Below are 19600 nucleotides of genomic sequence, written 5' to 3'. Positions count from 1 at the left end.
TCATGTTCCAGATGTCTCCATACAGTGGCCAGGCAGGCATAATGACAAGTAAAAAGTTGTCGTATATTTGGGTAGGAGTAGTGAAACAAAACCACTCAAGTGCAAAGTAACTGGTGAGTAACTTGCCATTTATTAATTTTTTTAAATAATGCATAAACGTCAAAAATATAAAATAGGAAAGTGCAAATTCAATTATTGCCTAATAATATCACAATCTGAAATTGTTTTATACAATATATGAAATAAACCAGGGCAAATCTGACATCTGTAAATAGTTGCTAGCCTAGTAGCATTTTTCCTTAGCAAAAATACAAATATATCCAAAAGATTATTTAAATTGTAGTGTGTGTGTGTGTAATTGTATTTTTGTTTTGTTCTCCTCACTAAGGCACTACAGTGCGTATTCACTTACTCCCCAATGTTGTTTTCTGACTTCAAACTGTGTCACGGCCTGCCTGTAGTTTTTTTTTTTTTTTTTTTTCCCCTCCCCAAAATCCTGCTCTTCCTCCTCATGTGTAATTAAAGCTGCAAAGTGGCAGATTGCTCCAGAGCAGGCAGCACTTGTGCCAGACAGAAATCCAGCGCCGAGCAAATGCCGAGCAGCCATTTTGCAATCATCTCCAAAAACCCCTGGCTTTTGACGTAATACATCAGATTTAATCTGGCCATAAATCTCATGGAGCAGCCTGGGATTATCTCCTTTGCTGGCAGACAGCTCGCCGCATGTTAACTTCATAAATGACAGTCTTTTTGTGGCATTTAACTATAATAATAATAATAATTAAAATAAAAAAACATTGTACAATGAGCGCCTCTTGGTAAAGTTGTTAGCAGATTCCCTCAGGGTGCTGGGCGGGCATCTCCTTGGGCACCTTGACCACCAGCACCATGGGGTCTTTGGCCTTGTTGCGGAACGAGCGGCGAATGGCGTTGACGGCGTGCTGGTGAGTGACACCCTGCAGATTTTCGCCGTCCACGCGCAGCACTTCGTAGCCGGCCTGTGAACACAACAACGTGCAGTTCTTGATGATACTTGCTTAACAAGCTTAATTTTTTTTTTTTCAAACCTCTGGAAATCAAACCTCTGGTGTACACGCAGTTCTCATTTTTTTTGCACAATTTTTCATGAATACATACATAAATGCTAATATTGTACGTCGTAACAGTAAGCTGATTTATGTCAGACGCAACTGGGCCGCTCCCTTCAATATAAAATAAGCACACGCACACTTTCCGCAGTGTGTTAAGTACACGCGTGTTGACAGCAAATTCCTCTGATGTCATCCTTTTTTTTTTTTTCAAGGCCGAGGATGCACCTGTGTGGTGAAGGTTAAACACACACGGCCATTGTTGTCCACCAATCAGCTCTGTTTCCGTTTCCTTCATTTGTCAAAAAAAATACATTTAGACCGCCAAAGCATTTGTTTCTGTTTTATTTTCTCTCTTCTTTTTTTTTTCTTTTTTTTTTATTGCCGCAGGCCCTCGCAGCGACATAAAAAGATTTGGATCCATTTATGCAAAGAGGGGATTAAAAAGTGCATAAAAAGTAATTTATTTGAATTAAATAGATGGCCACCTAATCTGACCCGCTTTATGCTCAGTTAGTGCATTAGGCGTGATTAGGTTGGCAAAACAGGAGGAAGGTAGTAGTCCTTGTAGTAGTACTAGTGGTGGTAGTAATAATAATAATAATAATAATAGTGGCATAGCAGGCTGTTGTCCATGTACACTCACTCTTTGTCCTCATTGGTAATACAATTGAGGTGTACTAGTAGGAAAATCACATTACTAGTGACAGTGAGGCAAAACTGCACTAGTTGATAAATGTGTGCTACTAGTACTACATGTGACATGATAAAATTCCAGTTAACATCTAGATATTCACTAGTAGCACTACTAATAGTGCACAGATGTCAACTCGTGCACGATTTGGTCTCACTAGCATGTAGTGGTTCGACAAGTGCACCTTAGTCTTCTACTAGTGCACAGAACTGTCATATGGAATATCCAGTTTAAGGTGAGTGTACTAGTATGCTCTTTGTTCTCACGAGTAAGACAATCCAGTGCACTAGTAGAACGATTGGAACACTTTCTCCAATGCTGCCTTCCACTTCTGTGCACTAGTAGAACAACAAGGGCTCAATATCTTACTAGTAAGGAAAAACTGCACTAGTTATCTGCTAGTTGTTTTCAAGTAAAAGCATATGAGTACATGGACAATTCAGCGCTCTAGTGAGATGTTGACGAGATGCTCAAATATCTTGCTATACGGTAGCATTAGAAAAAGTAGTGCAAGTGAAGTTGCACCTAGTGCTTACCTTGAGAGCAGGATTCATTGAAGCGGCTCCTCCAGGGAAGATGTTCTCAATCTTGATGACAGGCTGAATTCTTGACTCGATCCCCCCAGACACACTAATACCTGCACATACACATGCAACACTAGTATTTTGTACTAGTAGTGGAATTTTATTATAATAATAAATATTATGTATTATAGTATATTATAATTAACTACCACTACTCTTAAAAAAAAAAATAAAAAATCGACTTGTTCTAGTAGGCTTTTGCTGCCATTGTTATTTAGCGACAATTACTTGATTACAGTAACTTGGTTACAGTCAGTTACATTGTCAGCTACAGTTACTTAGTTACAATTACTAATTAGTTACTCATTCACAATGAGTTTTAAAATAGGGATGAGGCCTCTCATTAACCCAAGATAAAGTTCAGATGTTCTAGTAGGCCTTTCCTGACATCTTTTGTCATCGCATTATAAAAGCACAAGCCACAAACAACTAAGCATTCGCATAGGGGTGTGTAGATTTTTTATATCCTCTGTATATTCGCTTGAAAATGACGTCTTACTGACTTTGTACTCACCCAGCGACTGTTTGTCTTTGGAGATGGTCAAAGTGGAGACGTGGTAGTCTTGCGCCATCTGCGAGTGTCCATTAAGCGTGACCGCGGGCGTCCTCTCAAAAACATCCTTCAGGGGGGTCCTGGTCCGACGCGGCGAGGGAACACGAACGCTGACTTCAGCAAAGTCCTGCGAGTGACTCCTCAAAGTGGAGTCTGGACTGGCCTCCCTCTTCCTCCTCCTCGTCCTCCTCACGGGGGACCTTCCTCGCTCGCCTCCTCCAAGGCCGTTGGAGGACCAGGAAGAGGAGGAGGAGGAAGAAGAGGTGAAAGTGTCCACAGGTATGTCCAGCAGGGGGCGCAACACCTGCGATGGAGACAAAGTCAGTCCCTCCATGCTGTCAATCACGTGAGAGGCCCTCGGCACCGGCTGGAGAAGGAAGCCGCCACGGAAGTCTGAAAATGAAACGGGTCAGTCCAAAATATGTTTTTAATATATATACTGTATGGGAAAGTAGAAAAATAGAAAAAAAAATATATATATATATATATAAAAATTTTAACTACAGTTGATGAACATATAAGTTTCAATGAAAAAATGATGTGAAGCTTTTTTACTGCAATTTAAAAAAGCTGTTTGTAAGCTGCTGTCACACACTGAAAATCCGTCCTTGACTGACCACGGCAACAAAAGGCATGTCTGGCGTCACCATGGAAACCGGTTTGCGTGCACATACCTGGGACGGGAGTTACAAGCTGCCGTCGAGGGGTTCCGCAGCAAGGGGAGCGTAAAACTGGAGAACGCACTAAGACAACAACCCAGAAAATGATTTCATTTTGAAGAAGAAGAAAAAAATACCCCAAAATAAATGTCAGCCAATTATTGTCCTTTTTAATCTAGTTAAGTCTAACGAGTGTATTTCTCACCAACCGGACTCTTGAGCAGATTGTAGGCGTGCACTTCAAAAGGCATCACCATGCTGTCAAAGCGGCCCAACTCACTGGGAGGAATCAACATTCTGGATGCAAAATATAAAAATGATATATTAATGAATAAAAATATCATGCTATAATTACGTCATGCTTCTTTTTTTTTTTTTTTTGCATCAGACCTTATTTCTCGGAGAAGCAGAATCTTCTCTGGCTGGTCCAAGATGGCCAAAAGGGGGCGCACTAAATCGTCCAGAATCTTCTCAGACAAAAACTGCAGGAGAATAAAATTGTTTTTGTTATGTTTTTTTTTTAAATAAATCCATGCGCCATGGAAGCTGGAGACTGACCCGCTGACAATGCCTCATGACGGCGGCCACCTCGTCCTTGCTGAGCAGCTTTTTGGATACGACCTCCACGTGCTGCAAGGGCGACTGCTCCCCTTTAAGGCTGGCATGGGACTCCCTGGGGGAGGTCATCCCATCAGGCCCTTTATCTAAAGCAAAGTTGGAATACATAGTTGGAACTAGAACCATACAAAACTTTATTGGCTTGGTTTGAACTCTTCATTTCTAGTGTACATTCTTTTTCACTTCCTGTATTACTTCGTGTCCAAATACTTTTGTCGTAGTCATTACTGTTTTGAACCAAGTGTGATTATTTATGACCAAGTCGAATCTGTGACATTGCGCTTCGTGATCTGACCTTTGGATGGGCTCCCGTCTTTGCGATCTTTCTTGAAAAACAGGCTGAGAAACGTTTTGGAGCGCTGCAGCTTGGCTTGCTCGTCTTCCGGGCTGCGCGTCGTCTTTTCCACTTTGGTCTTCTGCTGCTCCTCTGAAAGAACAATCCATAAACAGCATTCATCACATTGAAGCAGGGTTGTTACTATTACCATCATACATATTGATTCATGACATTGACATTTACAGATTTGACTTCTTTAGCGGGCACAAGTTGTTTTTTAATTTCTAAAAGTATTAAAAAGTTGGGGTAATAGTAGCCTTCTATTTTAATTCTTTTGAAAATAAATATTGTAAAAATATAGTATTTTGTCAGAACTCTGTTTTCATGCTTGTTTATTACAGTTCTTAAGTTAGATTTTTTTGTTTTACTTTTTAAATGATATCACAGTACGTTTTTTGTCGGGAGTCCTCGTTCACTTTTGTTGCAAAAATAATGTTTCCAATTTTTGAAATTTTAAAAGTTTTTAATTTATTAAAATGTTTCAAAATATTTTATTAGAACTATTTTTTTCATTCTTTAGAAATGCATTATTTTTTTAACAATTATTTGTTAAATTATGTATGAAAGTTTAATTTATTATTTTATTTTTTAATTTACAATATTTTTAATATTACATTTTTTAATGATTTCTAAAAATATTTTTGTCAGTAATTGATTATTTATGTATTTAATATTTTGAAAGTGATTTTTTTTTTTTAAATACTATTTAGAAAACTTGTACTTCTATTTATTTATATATATTTTTTATTTTTTATTTTTTTTAAGAACGGACCAGTAAACATGTTCCTTTCAAACTGGCTTGATGTCGCTTCTTCTGTAGCGCACAATAAATCTTCTCTGTGTGTGCGTGTGTGTAATGTAACGCTAATAAATGGCATCCATCTTTGCCCGAGCAGGCCATCCATACGAAGAACCCAATCAGCCAAGTGGCTAATGCATTGACGAATGAGGAGGGAAGGCCAACAAGTCAACTAGCTTGGATGAACCACTTACAAATAATTCTTTGTTTATGGAACAGTTTGTTTATGGAAATGAGGTTGAAGGCGAGTCCATCTTTGACTGCAATGCTGATTTTGAAAATGAGGTGGATTTGAAGCTCAATTTATGTTTTCTTTTTTGATGGATGATATCATAAATGGAATATATAAAATTTGTTTCATACGTTTCTCAAAATACTAACCCCTTTTTTTTTTTTTTTTTTTTTTTTTTTTTTTAAATAACATGCTAATGAGATTAAAATTTACTTAACATTCATGTATTTTTCTATTAGCATCTTAATTTTCCATTAAATCTATTTTAAGTTGATGGAAATTGAATTATCGAAACATTTATCTCTGCTTGTTTAAAATAAAAATAAATATTTCAACATTTTAGAAATCTAAAAAATATATATGTAAGGTATTATATGTTCGATGTTTTAAAAAATATATATTGTTTGAAAATGTAATTTCTAAAAAATATTTAATTTTGTACTGTTTTAAATGTATTACAATATTTGGAATACAGTACTTTCCAAATACGCTGAAATATTTTGAAATGATTTTGAAATATTTCTAAAATATTTGTACTATTTTTAAAGTATTATAAAGAAGCATAATAATAGTTTTGAATCAAAATAAATTTTTCTGTAATTAACTTTTTAATATTTTTAAAATGTTTGTATAAATAAAAAAAACTATATTTATTTGTACTTACATAAATGTCCCTATTAGTAGTCGTATTTATTTTCTATAGTATTTATCATGTATACTGCCTGAGTACCAAGTAGTGTACATAGAAATGTAGCATAATCACCTGAGACGGGGCTGTGGCTCTGGGACCGTCTGATTGGCTTACGAGGCCTACTGAGAGCCATGAGGACTTTTGTCTGGGGACCTTGTTGACGCCCGGCCCCGCCCCCGCCCACCTCTCCCTTCCCTTGTATGACCGTGTCCTTCAGGAGCAGCGTGGCACCGACCGTGCGGCCCTGTGTGGAGGATGCCTCCGTCTGTATGGCCATGTCCGCAGTGTCGGACCCGAAGACATGAGGAGGGAAGAGGAACTGGGAGAGACCACTGAGGGAGCTCGCGGGGGTGCTGGACGACAACGACGACACAGACGAGTGCGACTCGGAGCCTTGGGAAGAACCCGATGCCAACGCTGATGACCCATTTGAAACTGTAACATGGAGCATTTCCCTTTGTCTGAATTCTAGCAAACAAAAACTCCAAAAGACACAGATATCAGCTTGGCTTGTTTTGTTTCCAGATAATCGCTTCCATAAACATTATTTGCATATCGTGTAAAAATTCAACATACATTTGTCCAGCCAACCGTACTCTGCCACCATCTCCTTATATGCAGGATATCTTCCAGCTTCCTGTAATAGCACAAAAAAATGATATGGTGTATAAAAAGTCTACACACCTCTGCTCAAATGGCAGCACTTTGTGTCAAGCAATGAGATCAAGATAAATCAATCATTTCAAACGCTTTTCCACTAATAATGTGACCGATACGTTTTACAATATCGCAATTAAGAGAAAAATCAAGAGAAACAAAATTGACGCAGACCTTCAGAGTTCAGCAAGAAATAAAAACGTGTCAGTTTGAATGTGATCCATTGTGACCACATCCACAATTAAGAGGGTGTGAACACTTTTGCAAAAACGTCTAGGCTTTTGTTTTTCTTTACAATTTAGCTGTAGCATTCGCGCCATGCCTACATGAAGTCAAATCATCACCAATGTTTTCAAGGGTAATGTCATTTGGATTTTTCACTTGGGGGTGTGCTCACTTTTGTTGTCAGCAATTTAGACATAAATAGCCGCACTGAGTTATTTTGAGGGGGACAGTGAATGTGATGAATCGGTTCATAGGCCAATTCGAACCTGATCCCAGGCCGCTTATCAATAATTAAAAGGGACGCTTTTCACAATGCGCAACCTGAGATGTGAGCAGCACAAAAAGAGAACGGCAGATCTTGAACACACTTTGTGGGTATTGTGTGCCAACAAAGACAACCCTCCGTCACAGGGCAAACCATGGACACTGTCACACTGACATGAGGTTGTTGAGTCAGTGAAAATGTCTTTAAGTTCTCACCCTGATGGTTAACATGACGTGCGTGTGGCTCTTCAGGACCTCCACGGCGTTGCTGTGTGTGATGTCATCAAAGCTGACCCCATTGGCCGCCAGGATCTGATCCCCCATTTTGATGCCGTGCTGCTCCGCCAGCCCGCCCGGGTCCAACCTGACCAATGGACATGAAAAGACTAATTTTAATTTTTTTTTAATATATATTTTTTTGCAACAACTATGACCACCCATTTTTTTTAAATGTATTTATTATTATTTTTATTAATTGTATTGTTGTGGTTAATTTTCGTTTTTACCAGGATAAACATGCTTGCCAAAATTGGTGAGTTTTTCGATATGTTGAACTTATTGGAAAAATAATACTGAACTGCAATTTCAAGAAGCCAACTGGCCAGAAACACTAAATTACAAATTGAAAATTATGATTACTTTGAGACGTAAATTCCCAGTCCAAACTCCCGTCCTCCTCGGATGTTGAAGCCCAGGTAGTAATCGTCAGACGTAGTGAAGAGATGCACTATCCTGCGGAGGGCGCTGTCCGCGCTGCCCTCTGATGGTGTGTGTCCGTCCTCCTCCACCACCATCCTCCTGTGAATCAGGTCCACCCTAATACATAAGTACAAACATATGTGAAACACCAGGAGCCATTTTGCATTGGAGGCAAGTTGAGCGGTGCCTCAAGACATCCAGCAGAGGGCGCTGTGGTGTCGCCTGAGTCCATTCACAAGGCTGGGTCATCGGATAGCCGAATTTGTCGGCTGCATGACGTCACTCCCAACGCGACTCGACAGCACGCGCGGACTTACATACGAATGGATTGTCAATACTGCTGTAAGTAGCACATTGACCGACAATCCATGAATGTGTAAATCAGTCATAAGTCTGTGCGTGCCGTCGAGTCGCGCCGGGAGTGACGTCATGCAGCCGCCATATTCGGCCTTCGGAGGACCCAGCCTTGTGATTTTTTATTTTATTGATTAATACAAAACATACAACAATAGCCATTCTTAACAATGACAAATTAGTGACTGAAACAATTGTTGACTATATATAACAAAAGAAAACAAATAAAACAACATGCCAGGGGGGATACGTTTACAAAAAATATCAAAATGTTTGCATAAATTGTATGTCTCTATAGCCTTTTGGTTACGAGAAAACTTAGTGGACTCGATGTACTGCCTGATTTCACAATGGAAAGCAATGAAATACGTTTTCCTATGTAAGAATGAAAGAATTTACATTTATGGATGTAAAATGTTGTCATAAGAATGATCAGATTAGTAATATAAATCTGAGCAGTTGACCAGTGCAATTGGTCAACTGCTGATCACATGACACATGGACGCCATCTTGTTACCCTGCTGAAACAAAGTTGGCCAAACTCTCTCTATATATGGCTCTAACTCAAGTCTTTCTTTTTTTTCCTCTCTCGTCTTTTGGCTGCTGATCTACAGCCAAGTCACTATCAGATCATCAAATGACCAAAATGTGAAAGCAGTAATCCATCCACTACTGCAATACAACACCAAGGAAGAAGGATATGGTAGAAGTTAGCATGTGCACTCACCACGTGGTCTTCTCCTCGGAGTAGCGTATGCCGGGGATCTTGCCCACCCGCCGCAGCACCATCCTCAGGCGGCTGTTTCCTGTCAGGACCTTGACGGCGCTGCTCATAGTGATGCTCTGAAGACTCACGCCGTTCACCTCCACAAGTTTGTCCCCAACGACCAGGCCGGCCTGAGCTGGGTTGGGGAGCAGGTAGACGAGTCCAGAATGAAATGAATGACGGCATTTTCGTAGCGTTTCTTGCTGACCTGCTGAGCTGTGGTCCTCCACTTTACTAACAAAAACGCCCAGTCCATGTTCAGATCCGCCTCTAACGCTGAAACCAAGTCGTCCGTCCACAGTCTTGTCCACTGTCACTGTGTGGATGTCTTTACTGTCATCTCCTCCTTAAAAAAAAAATACACCAAACAGTAGTAGTAGTGCGCAGATGTCAACTAGCTGTATTTGTCTCGACCGACTCACCCTGTGCACTCGCATTGATGAGGATGACTCGTCCCATAGGTGAGGATGACCTCCGTCTGTGTCCTTGTTGCCTCTTAAGCATATAACTGTGGGACCCCCCGGCCTGCCCCCCGTTGTGGACGTGGAGGCGCCCACCCCCGTTTGTCATCTCCCTCCGGGAGTGAGCCATGACGCCAGTGCCACAAGCCTCCCCTCAGTCATCCAGACTTTTTGGAGGGTAATCGAAAGGAGAAAGTCCACTTTTAAGATTCACTCTCGTCCTCCTTGTGAAGTCCAAGCAGAAATGCACGGTGCTTTCCCCTTGAGCCATGTTTAATTAACAAGGGTGTCTGATGTGACAAGCCATCCTGGGAAGATCCTGTGTCTTGGGGGGACTTCTTGGTGGTAAAAGTCCATCTTATTTATCCAATGACTACTTGCCAGTGGTGGAAAGGAATTCTGTACTAATACGTCAGTACTGTATTTCAAGTACTTGAGTATTTTGACATGACTCACCCATTCTCCCTCTTCAGAACAGTTTCATGTGTAAATATGACATACCTGACATGCCCGTGCAGTGCTGCAACAGTATCGACTCATATGTTCTCCAGGTGTCATACGAGGTGTAAGCTTGTTATATAAGTACCACCACCACTTCCCCGCCCCCCACCTTCACCCACGGCAGCTGTGCACCCACTAGTCCAGTACTGAAGGAGATACAAGGTGGAAATGTGGAAATATGTGACGTATTTTGATACGATACGATGCGATATTTTGATGAACACTTAGGCCACTGCTGGATTTAATTTGTTAGTCATGATGATGGTACTTGGGAGACTTACGTATTTTTCGTTTGGTTTTACTTGGTGAAAACAGTTTGAGAATTACTTACTGCCTTGGCAGTGGAGGTCTGGGTCGTGACAATATATTGCGAAACACCACCATCTAGTGGCAAAAAGGTGTATTCCCATAGACGTACCGTCATGGATCTCGAAAAAAAGAAAAAATAATAATTAATAAAAAAAAGTTATGATGAAAACACCGTCAGGTCATATAACTATACGAAATGCTACATTATAAATATAATATAATAAAAGGTCGATGGCATTAGTCTCTTTTCGTGCCACTGGAAAAAAGGCAAAAACACCAATCAGAGAGAGGGCGTTTGTCTGACCAATCAAATGTCGAGTTGTTCACCCTCGTATCGTCGCTCTGTGCTGCATTTAAATACATCGAAATTTTACAAAATTTACTCACGCGATGTTTAATTTTGCCTTTAGGGAACTTGACGCTGGCTATATTATGAACGTATAACTACATTTACTCTTCCGCTGGTCTCTTTTTGTGTGTATTTCGCGGTTCATGAGCCGTCAACTTGGAGAAAACGCCAAATTTCCAACACTGCAAAGGGCACTTGAACTTTACACATCTCTCCCAGCCGGTTGTCGTGATATTGAGAGGTCAATCGTCTTCAAATCCAACCTGAACAGGTAACGTCTAGATTTCATGCACATTCTTGTCTGTTTGAATATTCTTGATTCACATCATAACGCGACGACTGCGCGGTTTAAACCTCACCGCGATGCTTTCCCCCCCGTGACTCACACCGGCGAGCTAAATGCTCTACGCTAGCCAAGCCGACTGACTCGCTAACCATGAGGGCGCCGAAATGGTGGAATTTGGGGAAGAAGCTGTGCAGTTATTTTGCCCCCACAATGTCTCATTCGACGGGTCGTGGCCGTTTTAGTCAATCCCGGACTTTATGTATCAGAAAACACGTCACCTTTTTAAATGAAAAAGCTCCAATGCTCACCGGTGTGCTGCACTGGATTGGCTCAGATTGATTGACAGCTCACGGTCACGCGCCAGGTCTCCATACAGATTTGAGTTTTTAACGTAACCGTAATAAATGCCATTTATAGTTCAGTTATTTACTGAACATACATCATCATCATCATAACGTCATAACATGGAACATGTTGGCGCCCTTGATTGCACCGTTTCAGCTGTTGTGCATACTTGGTTGTCCATTAGTAAGGGAGAAAGTTATGTTTTTTGTTTTGTTTTTAGTCTAAAACAGATACCATTAGTTCCTATTGAGGAAAATGTTAAATTATTAACGACTTGCAAGTCAACCAGCATCGACTTCAAAGGTTCCACTGTATGATTGATGAACCAGTGTCTTTTTTTTTTTTTAATGCAAGGGTACCCAAGATGTCCGGAGATCTGCCCCTCAACATCAACATCAAAGAGCCACGATGGGACCAAGGAACATTCATGGGCCGCGCCATGCACTTCTTCATGGTCACAGACCCCAGGAACGTCCTGCTGTCTTCCGAGACGCTGGAGGAGGCGCGGGTGATCGTGGAGAACTACAGGTAGAAGGCTGGCCTTGCTTTGGAAGCAGGATAGGAGAACAGATAAAGGAAGAAGCCAGTACATTTTAGCATCACAAATGTACGCTACTTGATATGTCTTGTAAAATTCTAACAGTTCATATCTTCACTTGAAAATGATAAATGAATTTGTGTTGCTCATATTGTATTGAGCAGCCAGGCCATGTGTCATGTTGCCCCAAGTTCCAGTTTGGGTTCTGTAGTTGTCACGCAAAAAATATATAATAATAATAATTTAAAGAAAAAGCAAAACTGACTTGACTAATTCTGTAATAATTTTTTTTTCCAATAAATAAAACTGGTTGAATAAAAATTAAGTTAAATAAAAATAAATTAAATTATTAAGTACATTGAAATGTATTAAATGAATGTAACTTAAAATATAAAAACATAAGATAGTACAATTAATTTAACAAATAATTTTTTTTAATTAGATTGAAATTAAAATACATTTACTGGTAATTTGAAATGTATTAAAATGTAAAATAATTGGAAATTCTAATCATGTAAAATGTATATCAAATACAGTCAAATAAATTATAATTTTGGTTTTATTTAAAATGTAAAAACCAAAAATACATCACTGAAATTAAAATAAAGTGTAAAAGAAATTCAAATGCAGTTAAAATTAAACAATTAAATTTGAATCTAATTTAAAATTACATTTAAAACTTATTATTTTTATGCAATTGAAATCAAATCAATTATATTACAAATAAACGTTATGGAAATGTAGGAAAAACACTACAAAACGAAATATATAAGTGGCCATTTTTCTCCAGGTCCGGGGTGGTGGCGCCCGGCCTGACGGAGGACCAGCTGTGGCGGGCCAAGTACGTGTACGACTCGGCCTTCCACCCCGACACCGGCGAGAAGATGTTCGTGATCGGCCGGATGTCCGCTCAGGTGCCCATGAACATGTCCATCACTGGCTGCATGCTCACCTTCTACAGGTACCGCCTTCTCTGCCTCTACTCTGTGTGATAATTAATTAATTCATTAATTAATTAATTCAGTGATGCTGAATGACTACATTTCATTTCATTCAATGTACTGAGAGAGCATCACGGTGACTGAACTCGAGCTTTAATCCCAGTTGAGAGTGAAAATCCTCTTAAAGAGTCTAAAAGAAATGTCATGCCACAACTTGTGCGGAGGCAACACGTCGGTAGTCATGTGCACAATGTTGACCTGATTTGAATGTGTCAAAAGTTTTTTTTGTTTTTTTTTGTGAGCACTCGTGCTCACATGATCGCTTGGTGACAATGGAGCGCATTATGAAGCATTTGTCACATGTTTATAGGACCACACCGGCGGTGGTTTTCTGGCAGTGGGTTAACCAGTCCTTCAACGCGGTGGTCAACTACACCAACCGCAGTGGCGACGCTCCCATGACTATCAAGTATGGACCACCACCCACCTCTCACTTTCCCCTTGATCAGGACTGGCAAGAGTATTGCGAGAGGCGTAATATTCATTATTTGTAAATTGTTATGATTAGGGGTGCCAGGTGATTCATTTTTTTTTTTAATCGTAATTAATTGGATGACTTCAATAGTTAACTCACGATTAATCGCAAATTTTATATCTGTTCTAAATTTATAATAAAATGTACATTGTATAATACTTCCCCCCCCCCTAAGTTTTCATACTCTTGTTCACATGATAGTGGGAATTTTTTTTAATAGAAATATGGCTGCATCTTGTAGTCATTGATGCAGTAATTTCATAATAATTCATAAAATTGAGTTAAAATTAAAAAGATATACTGTACTGTAAAAAAAACAACAACAACCCGAGTGTGATATTGATTTGTGTGGGTCATTTTTCTGCCACTAGATGGCATAATTCCATCTGTAAGGCAGTGACAGCTCAGTGCAATAATCTCATCTTTAACACGAATTTGTGAAATTCTTGCACATTTAAAGAAATTATAAAATATAATTTGACCCCAGTCTCCACAAATATATGCATTATTATTCAATTTTACTACTGCTAAATTTTGATGTGGACATGTCTGCTCCGTACAGGCTTCTCCATTCATTGCACGTAAAAAAAAAGAAAAAAAAAAAGGAACTTTAATTAAATTAACGCACCAATTTTGACACCCCTAATTATAATACAATGAGCATCATAATTAAATATAAAAGAAGAGCATGTATTATTCTATTTATTTCCCTTTTAAATCGCATATCAAATGAAGTTTGATGTCCGACTAAAAAAAACAACCTGACGTGTTTACTTGCAGTCAGCTCGGCGCGGCGTACGTGAGCGCCACCACCGGCGCCGTTATCACCGCCCTGGGCCTCAAGACTCTGGCCACGGTAACGGCCCATCAAAGCCATGATTTGTTCAGTGGCTCAGCAATCTTCCCGTTGGTTTTAAAAGCGTGTCCGTGCCCCTCCCTTAGCGCCTCCCGCCCATCGCCAGCCGCTTCGTGCCCTTCGCTGCCGTGGCCGCCGCAAACTGCATCAACATTCCCTTCATGAGACAGAGGTGAGATCTCCGTCACCGCAGCTCTGCTCTGCTGGACTCGAACCGTGTTTCCGTGCCCCCCCCTCCCCCCTCAGGGAGTTGAAGTACGGCATTCCCGTGACCGACGAGAACGGAAACAGGCTAGGAGAGTCTGCCAACGCGGCCCGGCAGGCCATCATGCAAGTGGTGGTGTCCAGGATTGGCATGGCGGTGCCGGCTATGGGTAATCAAGCAACAGGAAATTCCTTCCCCGACGGTCATACTTCGTGGATGACGTTGCGTTTCTTAATGTTAGTTTTTTCTCTCCCCACCCGTTCAGCGATTCCTCCCGTCATAATGAACGCACTGGAGAAGCGAGCCTTCATGAAGGTAACATTCTTCCGTCATGTAGCGGCCCCGTTGTCATTAGGCTAAAAATTTTTTTTTAAAAAATCCTTCCACATTCCGACCTAAAACATGTCGTTGCCTCCCTGCAGCGCTTTCCTGTTCTCAACGCTCCAATCCAGGTGGGGCTCGTGGGCTTGTGGTAAGTCGGCGGTTGGACGTACGATTTTGGGCTTGAAACCATCTGAATAATAATAATAATAATAATAATAATAACCCTGCGCTCTCTTTGATTGATAGTCTGGTGTTTGCTACCCCTCTGTGCTGCGCCCTGTTCCCACAGAAAAGGTAACGCACACAAAATGAGCCCCAAAACAAAAGCATACACAAATCACATGCATGCACACAGACACGCACACTTAAAAAAAAAAAACACACACATCACAAAAACAAAAAATAAACAGGCTCAAAAATGTGATTAGCAGTTTAACGCGCCCGCTTCAAAAGAAAACCACCCACAGACTAAAAAAAACGTACAACAAAATTTACACACAAACTATGCACAAAACACATAACCTGCCACTTAAATACGCTTAAATCCTATGGCTTACATTTAAAACTGCACAGATAATGTACAAAATACACAATTTAATTTGCCATAGCACTCAGTTTAACTCTTTGACTGCCAAAAACGTTAAATAACGTTTAGTAAAATCCTATGGAGGAGTGCCAAAGACGTTAAAAGACGTTTTTTTCAAAACAGAGGTGAAACTAACCATTTTCTATTGTTGATTACTGAAAAACGGAATAAGGTAGAAACAAAAAAAAAATTCTGATGAAAGATGAGTCCAATCTTTCATTTGGTAGTATGTGTGTTTCCATAGTCCAAACACATCATTTTCTGTGGACCTTGAAAGATCAGTCAAAAATGCTTAAATCGGCTGGCACCCACGGCATCCCTTTTTCTGAAAATGTCTGGCAGTCAAAGAGTTAAAATCAGAATTATTATTTTTTTAATTTCATATTTTTGTTGTGATGAATTCGTACATCGAGTTTGTTTTTTTTAAAATTTATTTCATTTTTTTAGCAAATTTAATTTCTATGTTTCGTAACAAAGGGCGTCGGCTGATTGATTGAAAACTAATTCAATCAAATCTAGCTCAACTAGACTGAAAGCTCACAACCACGTCACACCACAAAAAAAAAAAAAAAAAAAAAAAAACGCACACTCACACAAACTACACTCAGTTAAGTAAACAATGCGGTTTTGTTCCACGCCCTTTCGGTTATTTCATGTTTGCAGCTCGATGAAAGTGAGCGGGCTGGAGGCGGAGCTTCAGGACAGGATACGACAGAGCAACCCGGCCACCACCGTGGTCTATTTCAACAAGGGCCTGTAGGACCTTCATGCGCACGGCACGCACACACATATGGTTACACAAGCAATTTATTTATGTTTTTGTTTTTATATGTTGTTGTTTTTGGAATTGCTCCCGAGGAAAGATTTTTATGTGATGTATTTAGTCATGAACTTGAATGTAACGTCACTGTCCACCTGTACCGCTACACTGGTACTATTATTGATTTATTTCATTAGGTCAAGCCCTTCCTACCCCTCGATCCGGCCAGGCATTCATTTATAAAACCAGAAATGCTCATAATAAACCACAATAGTGGAACACTTAATTCAATTTCAATAGTAGGATTCAAAGAGTGAAATTCAGTGGAAAGATTCCAGTTTTTTTTTTTTTTTTGTCTGGTCAGCACTGCTATCTTGTGGCATTTATAGGCAATTATCAAGCTTTCAAGGCAGCAAATAACAGCTCCTCAGAATGAAATAATTCCTGACTTTTGTGTCATTTTGATGATTATTATAGCATACAAAAACTAAATCCACCATAGAAATTAGATTACATATAAAAAAAAAGGTATTTTCCTCCTGAAAATTTAAAGGTTAAGCATTTAATTAATCTTTGTAATGCTGCAAAAAATATTCCTCAGCTTTAAGCGTGCTTAAGCCACAATGTATTGCCGATAATGAGCTACTGCGTATTAGGGGTAGGAATCTTTGAATGTCTCACGATTCGATTCAATTCAGATTCTTGGGTGGGCGATTCGATTCAGAATCGATTTTCAATTAAGAACGATTTTTGATTGACAATGATTTTTGCTTCAATTGATGGCTGTGTAAGGAATTGTAATGATCTACTCCAGTGAGCTACTCGCGGCACTTTTATCACTCAAAATAACGGCTCCACGCTGCAAAAAAAACTACTTTTATTGGAATAACTTGAATGTGACTTTTTCCTTCTACTCTCTAATGTAGCTACAACTTAACAGTGACCGAGTGGAACCACACTGCCCCTAAGTGGCCAAATTGGGTACAACATGAACAGCGCTCCCAATAAAGGCACACACAAAGGCAAGACGGTATAAATAAATTTAAATAAAATTGATTTTGGGACATTGAAAATGGATTCTGAATCGTACTAAATGAGAATCGATTTTTTTTTGTTGCCACACCCCTACTGCGTATACTCGCACACGCACGTATGTAGTCAAACTACTACGCTCCTGTTGCACAGTGGATGAGAACATACTCCTACGTTTCAAACAGCTTATCGCTAAGTCAGCACGCTTCCCGCGGGAAAAGTGAGTCAGCGGCTGGCACGTGGACCTAAAGTTGTCATTGTAACCAGACTTGCACACTGCCATGATTTAAAGGAGTTAAGCAATAATGAAACAAGCTGACAATGTTTGTTTCCTTCTTTGTGGTTTTATTTTTAAGTTCTCAACATACTTGAAGGGGGAAGCCATAGTTTTTTTGTGTCGGACATATGGTGTACGGTATGTAGGTGTGGAACGTGTTAACATTATTATGAAACTATATCAATGTAAATGTTATAATGTAAAGCACAGTTGGTATCAGTGCTGCCCGTGTAAAGCAGTTATGAATACTTGAGGAAAAAAATGGGGGGGGGTGTTGGTTTTAATGCTTGTGGTGTTTTTGCTGTGTTTGGCTTGAACAGGGTTTATATTACGGTATATCGTTTATATCGCTATACACATTGCACTGTATTTCCTCAAATAGTGGCCACGCCTCTAATAAAATCAAATGAAAATCAGACGCCTCAATTTTGACATTAACGGCTCTGTTGCTAACCAAAAACAGCAGCACCGAAGCCTTAAACAATTCCAAGCGAATTATACAGTACTAATGATCTTATGTTGAGTGGAGACGCCATTACGATGTCAAATTGTCCAAAAATCTCCCCCCCCCCCCATTACAGTTATTAGATGTTTGCGGAAATACAGTTCTGTTGTTGCTGTTGGATGCAATGTAAACAATGTAAATGTTTATCATAGAGGGATTTTTTTTTTTTTCCCCCTTTCAAGCCAAGTTGTGTCCCTGAATGCACCAACTTAACAAGCAACCCGTTTTGATTCATGGTTAACAAAGTCCTATTTCTAGTATGTACATCTTTCTGTTTTTTTTGCTTTAGTGAATTTTTCCCAGCGTGCGATAAATTATTTCGACTGTTGTATTCCTGAACGGTTTCATTCCAACATCCTCTACTGTATCTTTTAATTGTACATAATTCATCTCATAATACCTCACCTAACAGGAATACATCGCTTTCATTTCAACCAATACGAGCATTTGTCGCTCCTGTCAAGGAATCACGTCGCTGTTCAAAACCAACAAGGAAGTATTCATGCTGCAAAGTTCAAATACTGAAGATTGTTCTCGCCAAGTGTCGTTCCGTTACGAACTGCCGATTTTAATTCGTCTCTCCTCAGAGCAACACTTAGCAGGTGTTAGTCAGCACAGTACTGATACATTTGAAGAGGTTACAAATGTATCCAAAGATGGGCACAAAAGTCTACAAGGCAAAGAGGAATGTTTTTTTTTTTTTGGGCCGCAAGCTTTATTTGAAGTGGTTTTTCCACTCTGTCGCTATGCATAAAAAAACATGTCTGTTTTGAAAGAGCTTCATTAATTACATCTCGTGTGTTTTTGATGCTTTCCAGTCACGTCGCAGTCAAGCACTGTAATGGCACAAATTCAGATGTGTACTGAAGGCACAGATGTTGCGACAATCCATGTGACACTCCATGAATGTTTTAGTCATATAATGCTGTGTCAGCACTGGCAAGGTGCACTCCCTTTTTTTTTTTTTAAATGTTGGCATATATACCCATTTCATTTCTTGACATGCATTTTATTCAGTACTACAATAAAATATGTGACTGACATCCAATTATGTCTCCGTTTGATTTGAAAATAACTTTCAAAGTTTTGGACTGTGTGATTTGTGGGTTTATCCATTTAATTTTGGGATATTTGCCGTCCAAAATCTCAATCACAAAAACTTATTCCGGAGGACTAGTTGCCTATTTTTTATTATTATTATTTTTTTACAGTGTACACTGCCAGAAAAACTTTGTGGAGTCGGATAAAATGTTTCTTTCATAACGGGAAAAAAATGAACGTATTTGAGGTTCAACACTTGCAAACTCTTTTGAGAACTTTTCTTCAGTTTTGTGCTAAGGCAAAAGTCATGAACGCTATAAATAGCTTCATTCAGTCATGCCGTAGACTTGTCGAATATTGCTCGTGGTTTCTATCAGGCCATTACAAACCTTGCTTTGGGCGGGTCCAAAAGTCGGCTAGCTTAATGCTAATGCGATACACGATAGATGGGCTAACAAAACTAGCAGATATTTCAACAAATAATGAAAATCGAATTTGTGTGTGGGGCTAAAACTGATTAATGGCACGA

At 39.6% G+C, this 19600-nt stretch overlaps 2 protein-coding genes across 5 annotated transcripts; one reads left to right on the top strand and one right to left on the bottom strand.

Moving 5' to 3' along the window:
• Positions 1-117: 117 nt before the first annotated feature.
• Positions 118-11516, bottom strand: LOC144061218 (PDZ domain-containing protein 7-like). 4 transcript variants are annotated; one of them, XM_077581448.1, is made up of 15 exons: positions 9643-11516; positions 9429-9566; positions 9182-9356; positions 8041-8217; positions 7618-7765; positions 6832-6892; positions 6328-6690; positions 4492-4623; positions 4137-4282; positions 3969-4060; positions 3784-3875; positions 3594-3662; positions 2881-3312; positions 2319-2419; positions 118-998 (listed from the first exon to the last, which is right to left on the bottom strand). In XM_077581448.1, the coding sequence occupies exons 1-15, from the start codon at positions 9809-9811 to the stop codon at positions 828-830; spliced, it is 2466 nt and encodes an 821-aa protein (XP_077437574.1). In that variant the 5' UTR covers positions 9812-11516; the 3' UTR covers positions 118-827. The 4 variants fall into 4 exon arrangements, with proteins under 4 accessions (XP_077437574.1, XP_077437573.1, XP_077437572.1 ...); XM_077581447.1 differs by having other exon boundaries at positions 9182-9566; positions 9643-10610; positions 11435-11466; XM_077581446.1 differs by having other exon boundaries at positions 9182-9566.
• Positions 10861-16357, top strand: sfxn3 (sideroflexin 3). The gene is made up of 11 exons (XM_077581464.1): positions 10861-11111; positions 11826-11999; positions 12800-12970; positions 13321-13419; positions 14266-14341; positions 14428-14513; positions 14588-14715; positions 14812-14861; positions 14969-15018; positions 15117-15164; positions 16120-16357. Exons 1-11 carry the CDS (start codon positions 10984-10986, stop codon positions 16214-16216), a joined length of 1107 nt encoding a protein of 368 aa, XP_077437590.1. The 5' UTR covers positions 10861-10983; the 3' UTR covers positions 16217-16357.
• The last annotated feature ends 3243 nt before the right edge of the window (positions 16358-19600 follow it).

This window comes from Vanacampus margaritifer, chromosome 12, assembly GCF_051991255.1.
Source record: "Vanacampus margaritifer isolate UIUO_Vmar chromosome 12, RoL_Vmar_1.0, whole genome shotgun sequence".
NCBI lineage: Eukaryota > Metazoa > Chordata > Actinopteri > Syngnathiformes > Syngnathidae > Vanacampus > Vanacampus margaritifer.
The sequence above is the reverse complement of the archived record's forward strand: the minus strand, read 5'-3'. Positions and strand labels throughout refer to the sequence as shown.

What these genes read in the sequence shown, in the direction of transcription:
- LOC144061218 (XM_077581446.1), bottom strand. Translation starts at nt 9,811, where the DNA reads ATGGCTCACTCCCGGAGGGAGATGACAAACGGGGGTGGGCGCCTCCAC. An exon ending in GTACGGTTGGCTGGACAAAT is followed by an intron (nt 6,691 to 6,831) that starts GTATGTTGAATT and finishes TCCATGTTACAG; the next exon opens with TTTCAAATGGGTCATCAGCG. An exon ending in GAGCCACAGCCCCGTCTCAG is followed by an intron (nt 4,624 to 6,327) that starts GTGATTATGCTA and finishes TTGTTCTTTCAG; the next exon opens with AGGAGCAGCAGAAGACCAAA.
- sfxn3 (XM_077581464.1), top strand. Translation starts at nt 10,984, where the DNA reads ATGAGCCGTCAACTTGGAGAAAACGCCAAATTTCCAACACTGCAAAGG. An exon ending in GACGCTCCCATGACTATCAA is followed by an intron (nt 13,420 to 14,265) that starts GTATGGACCACC and finishes GTTTACTTGCAG; the next exon opens with TCAGCTCGGCGCGGCGTACG. An exon ending in CATGGCGGTGCCGGCTATGG is followed by an intron (nt 14,716 to 14,811) that starts GTAATCAAGCAA and finishes CCACCCGTTCAG; the next exon opens with CGATTCCTCCCGTCATAATG.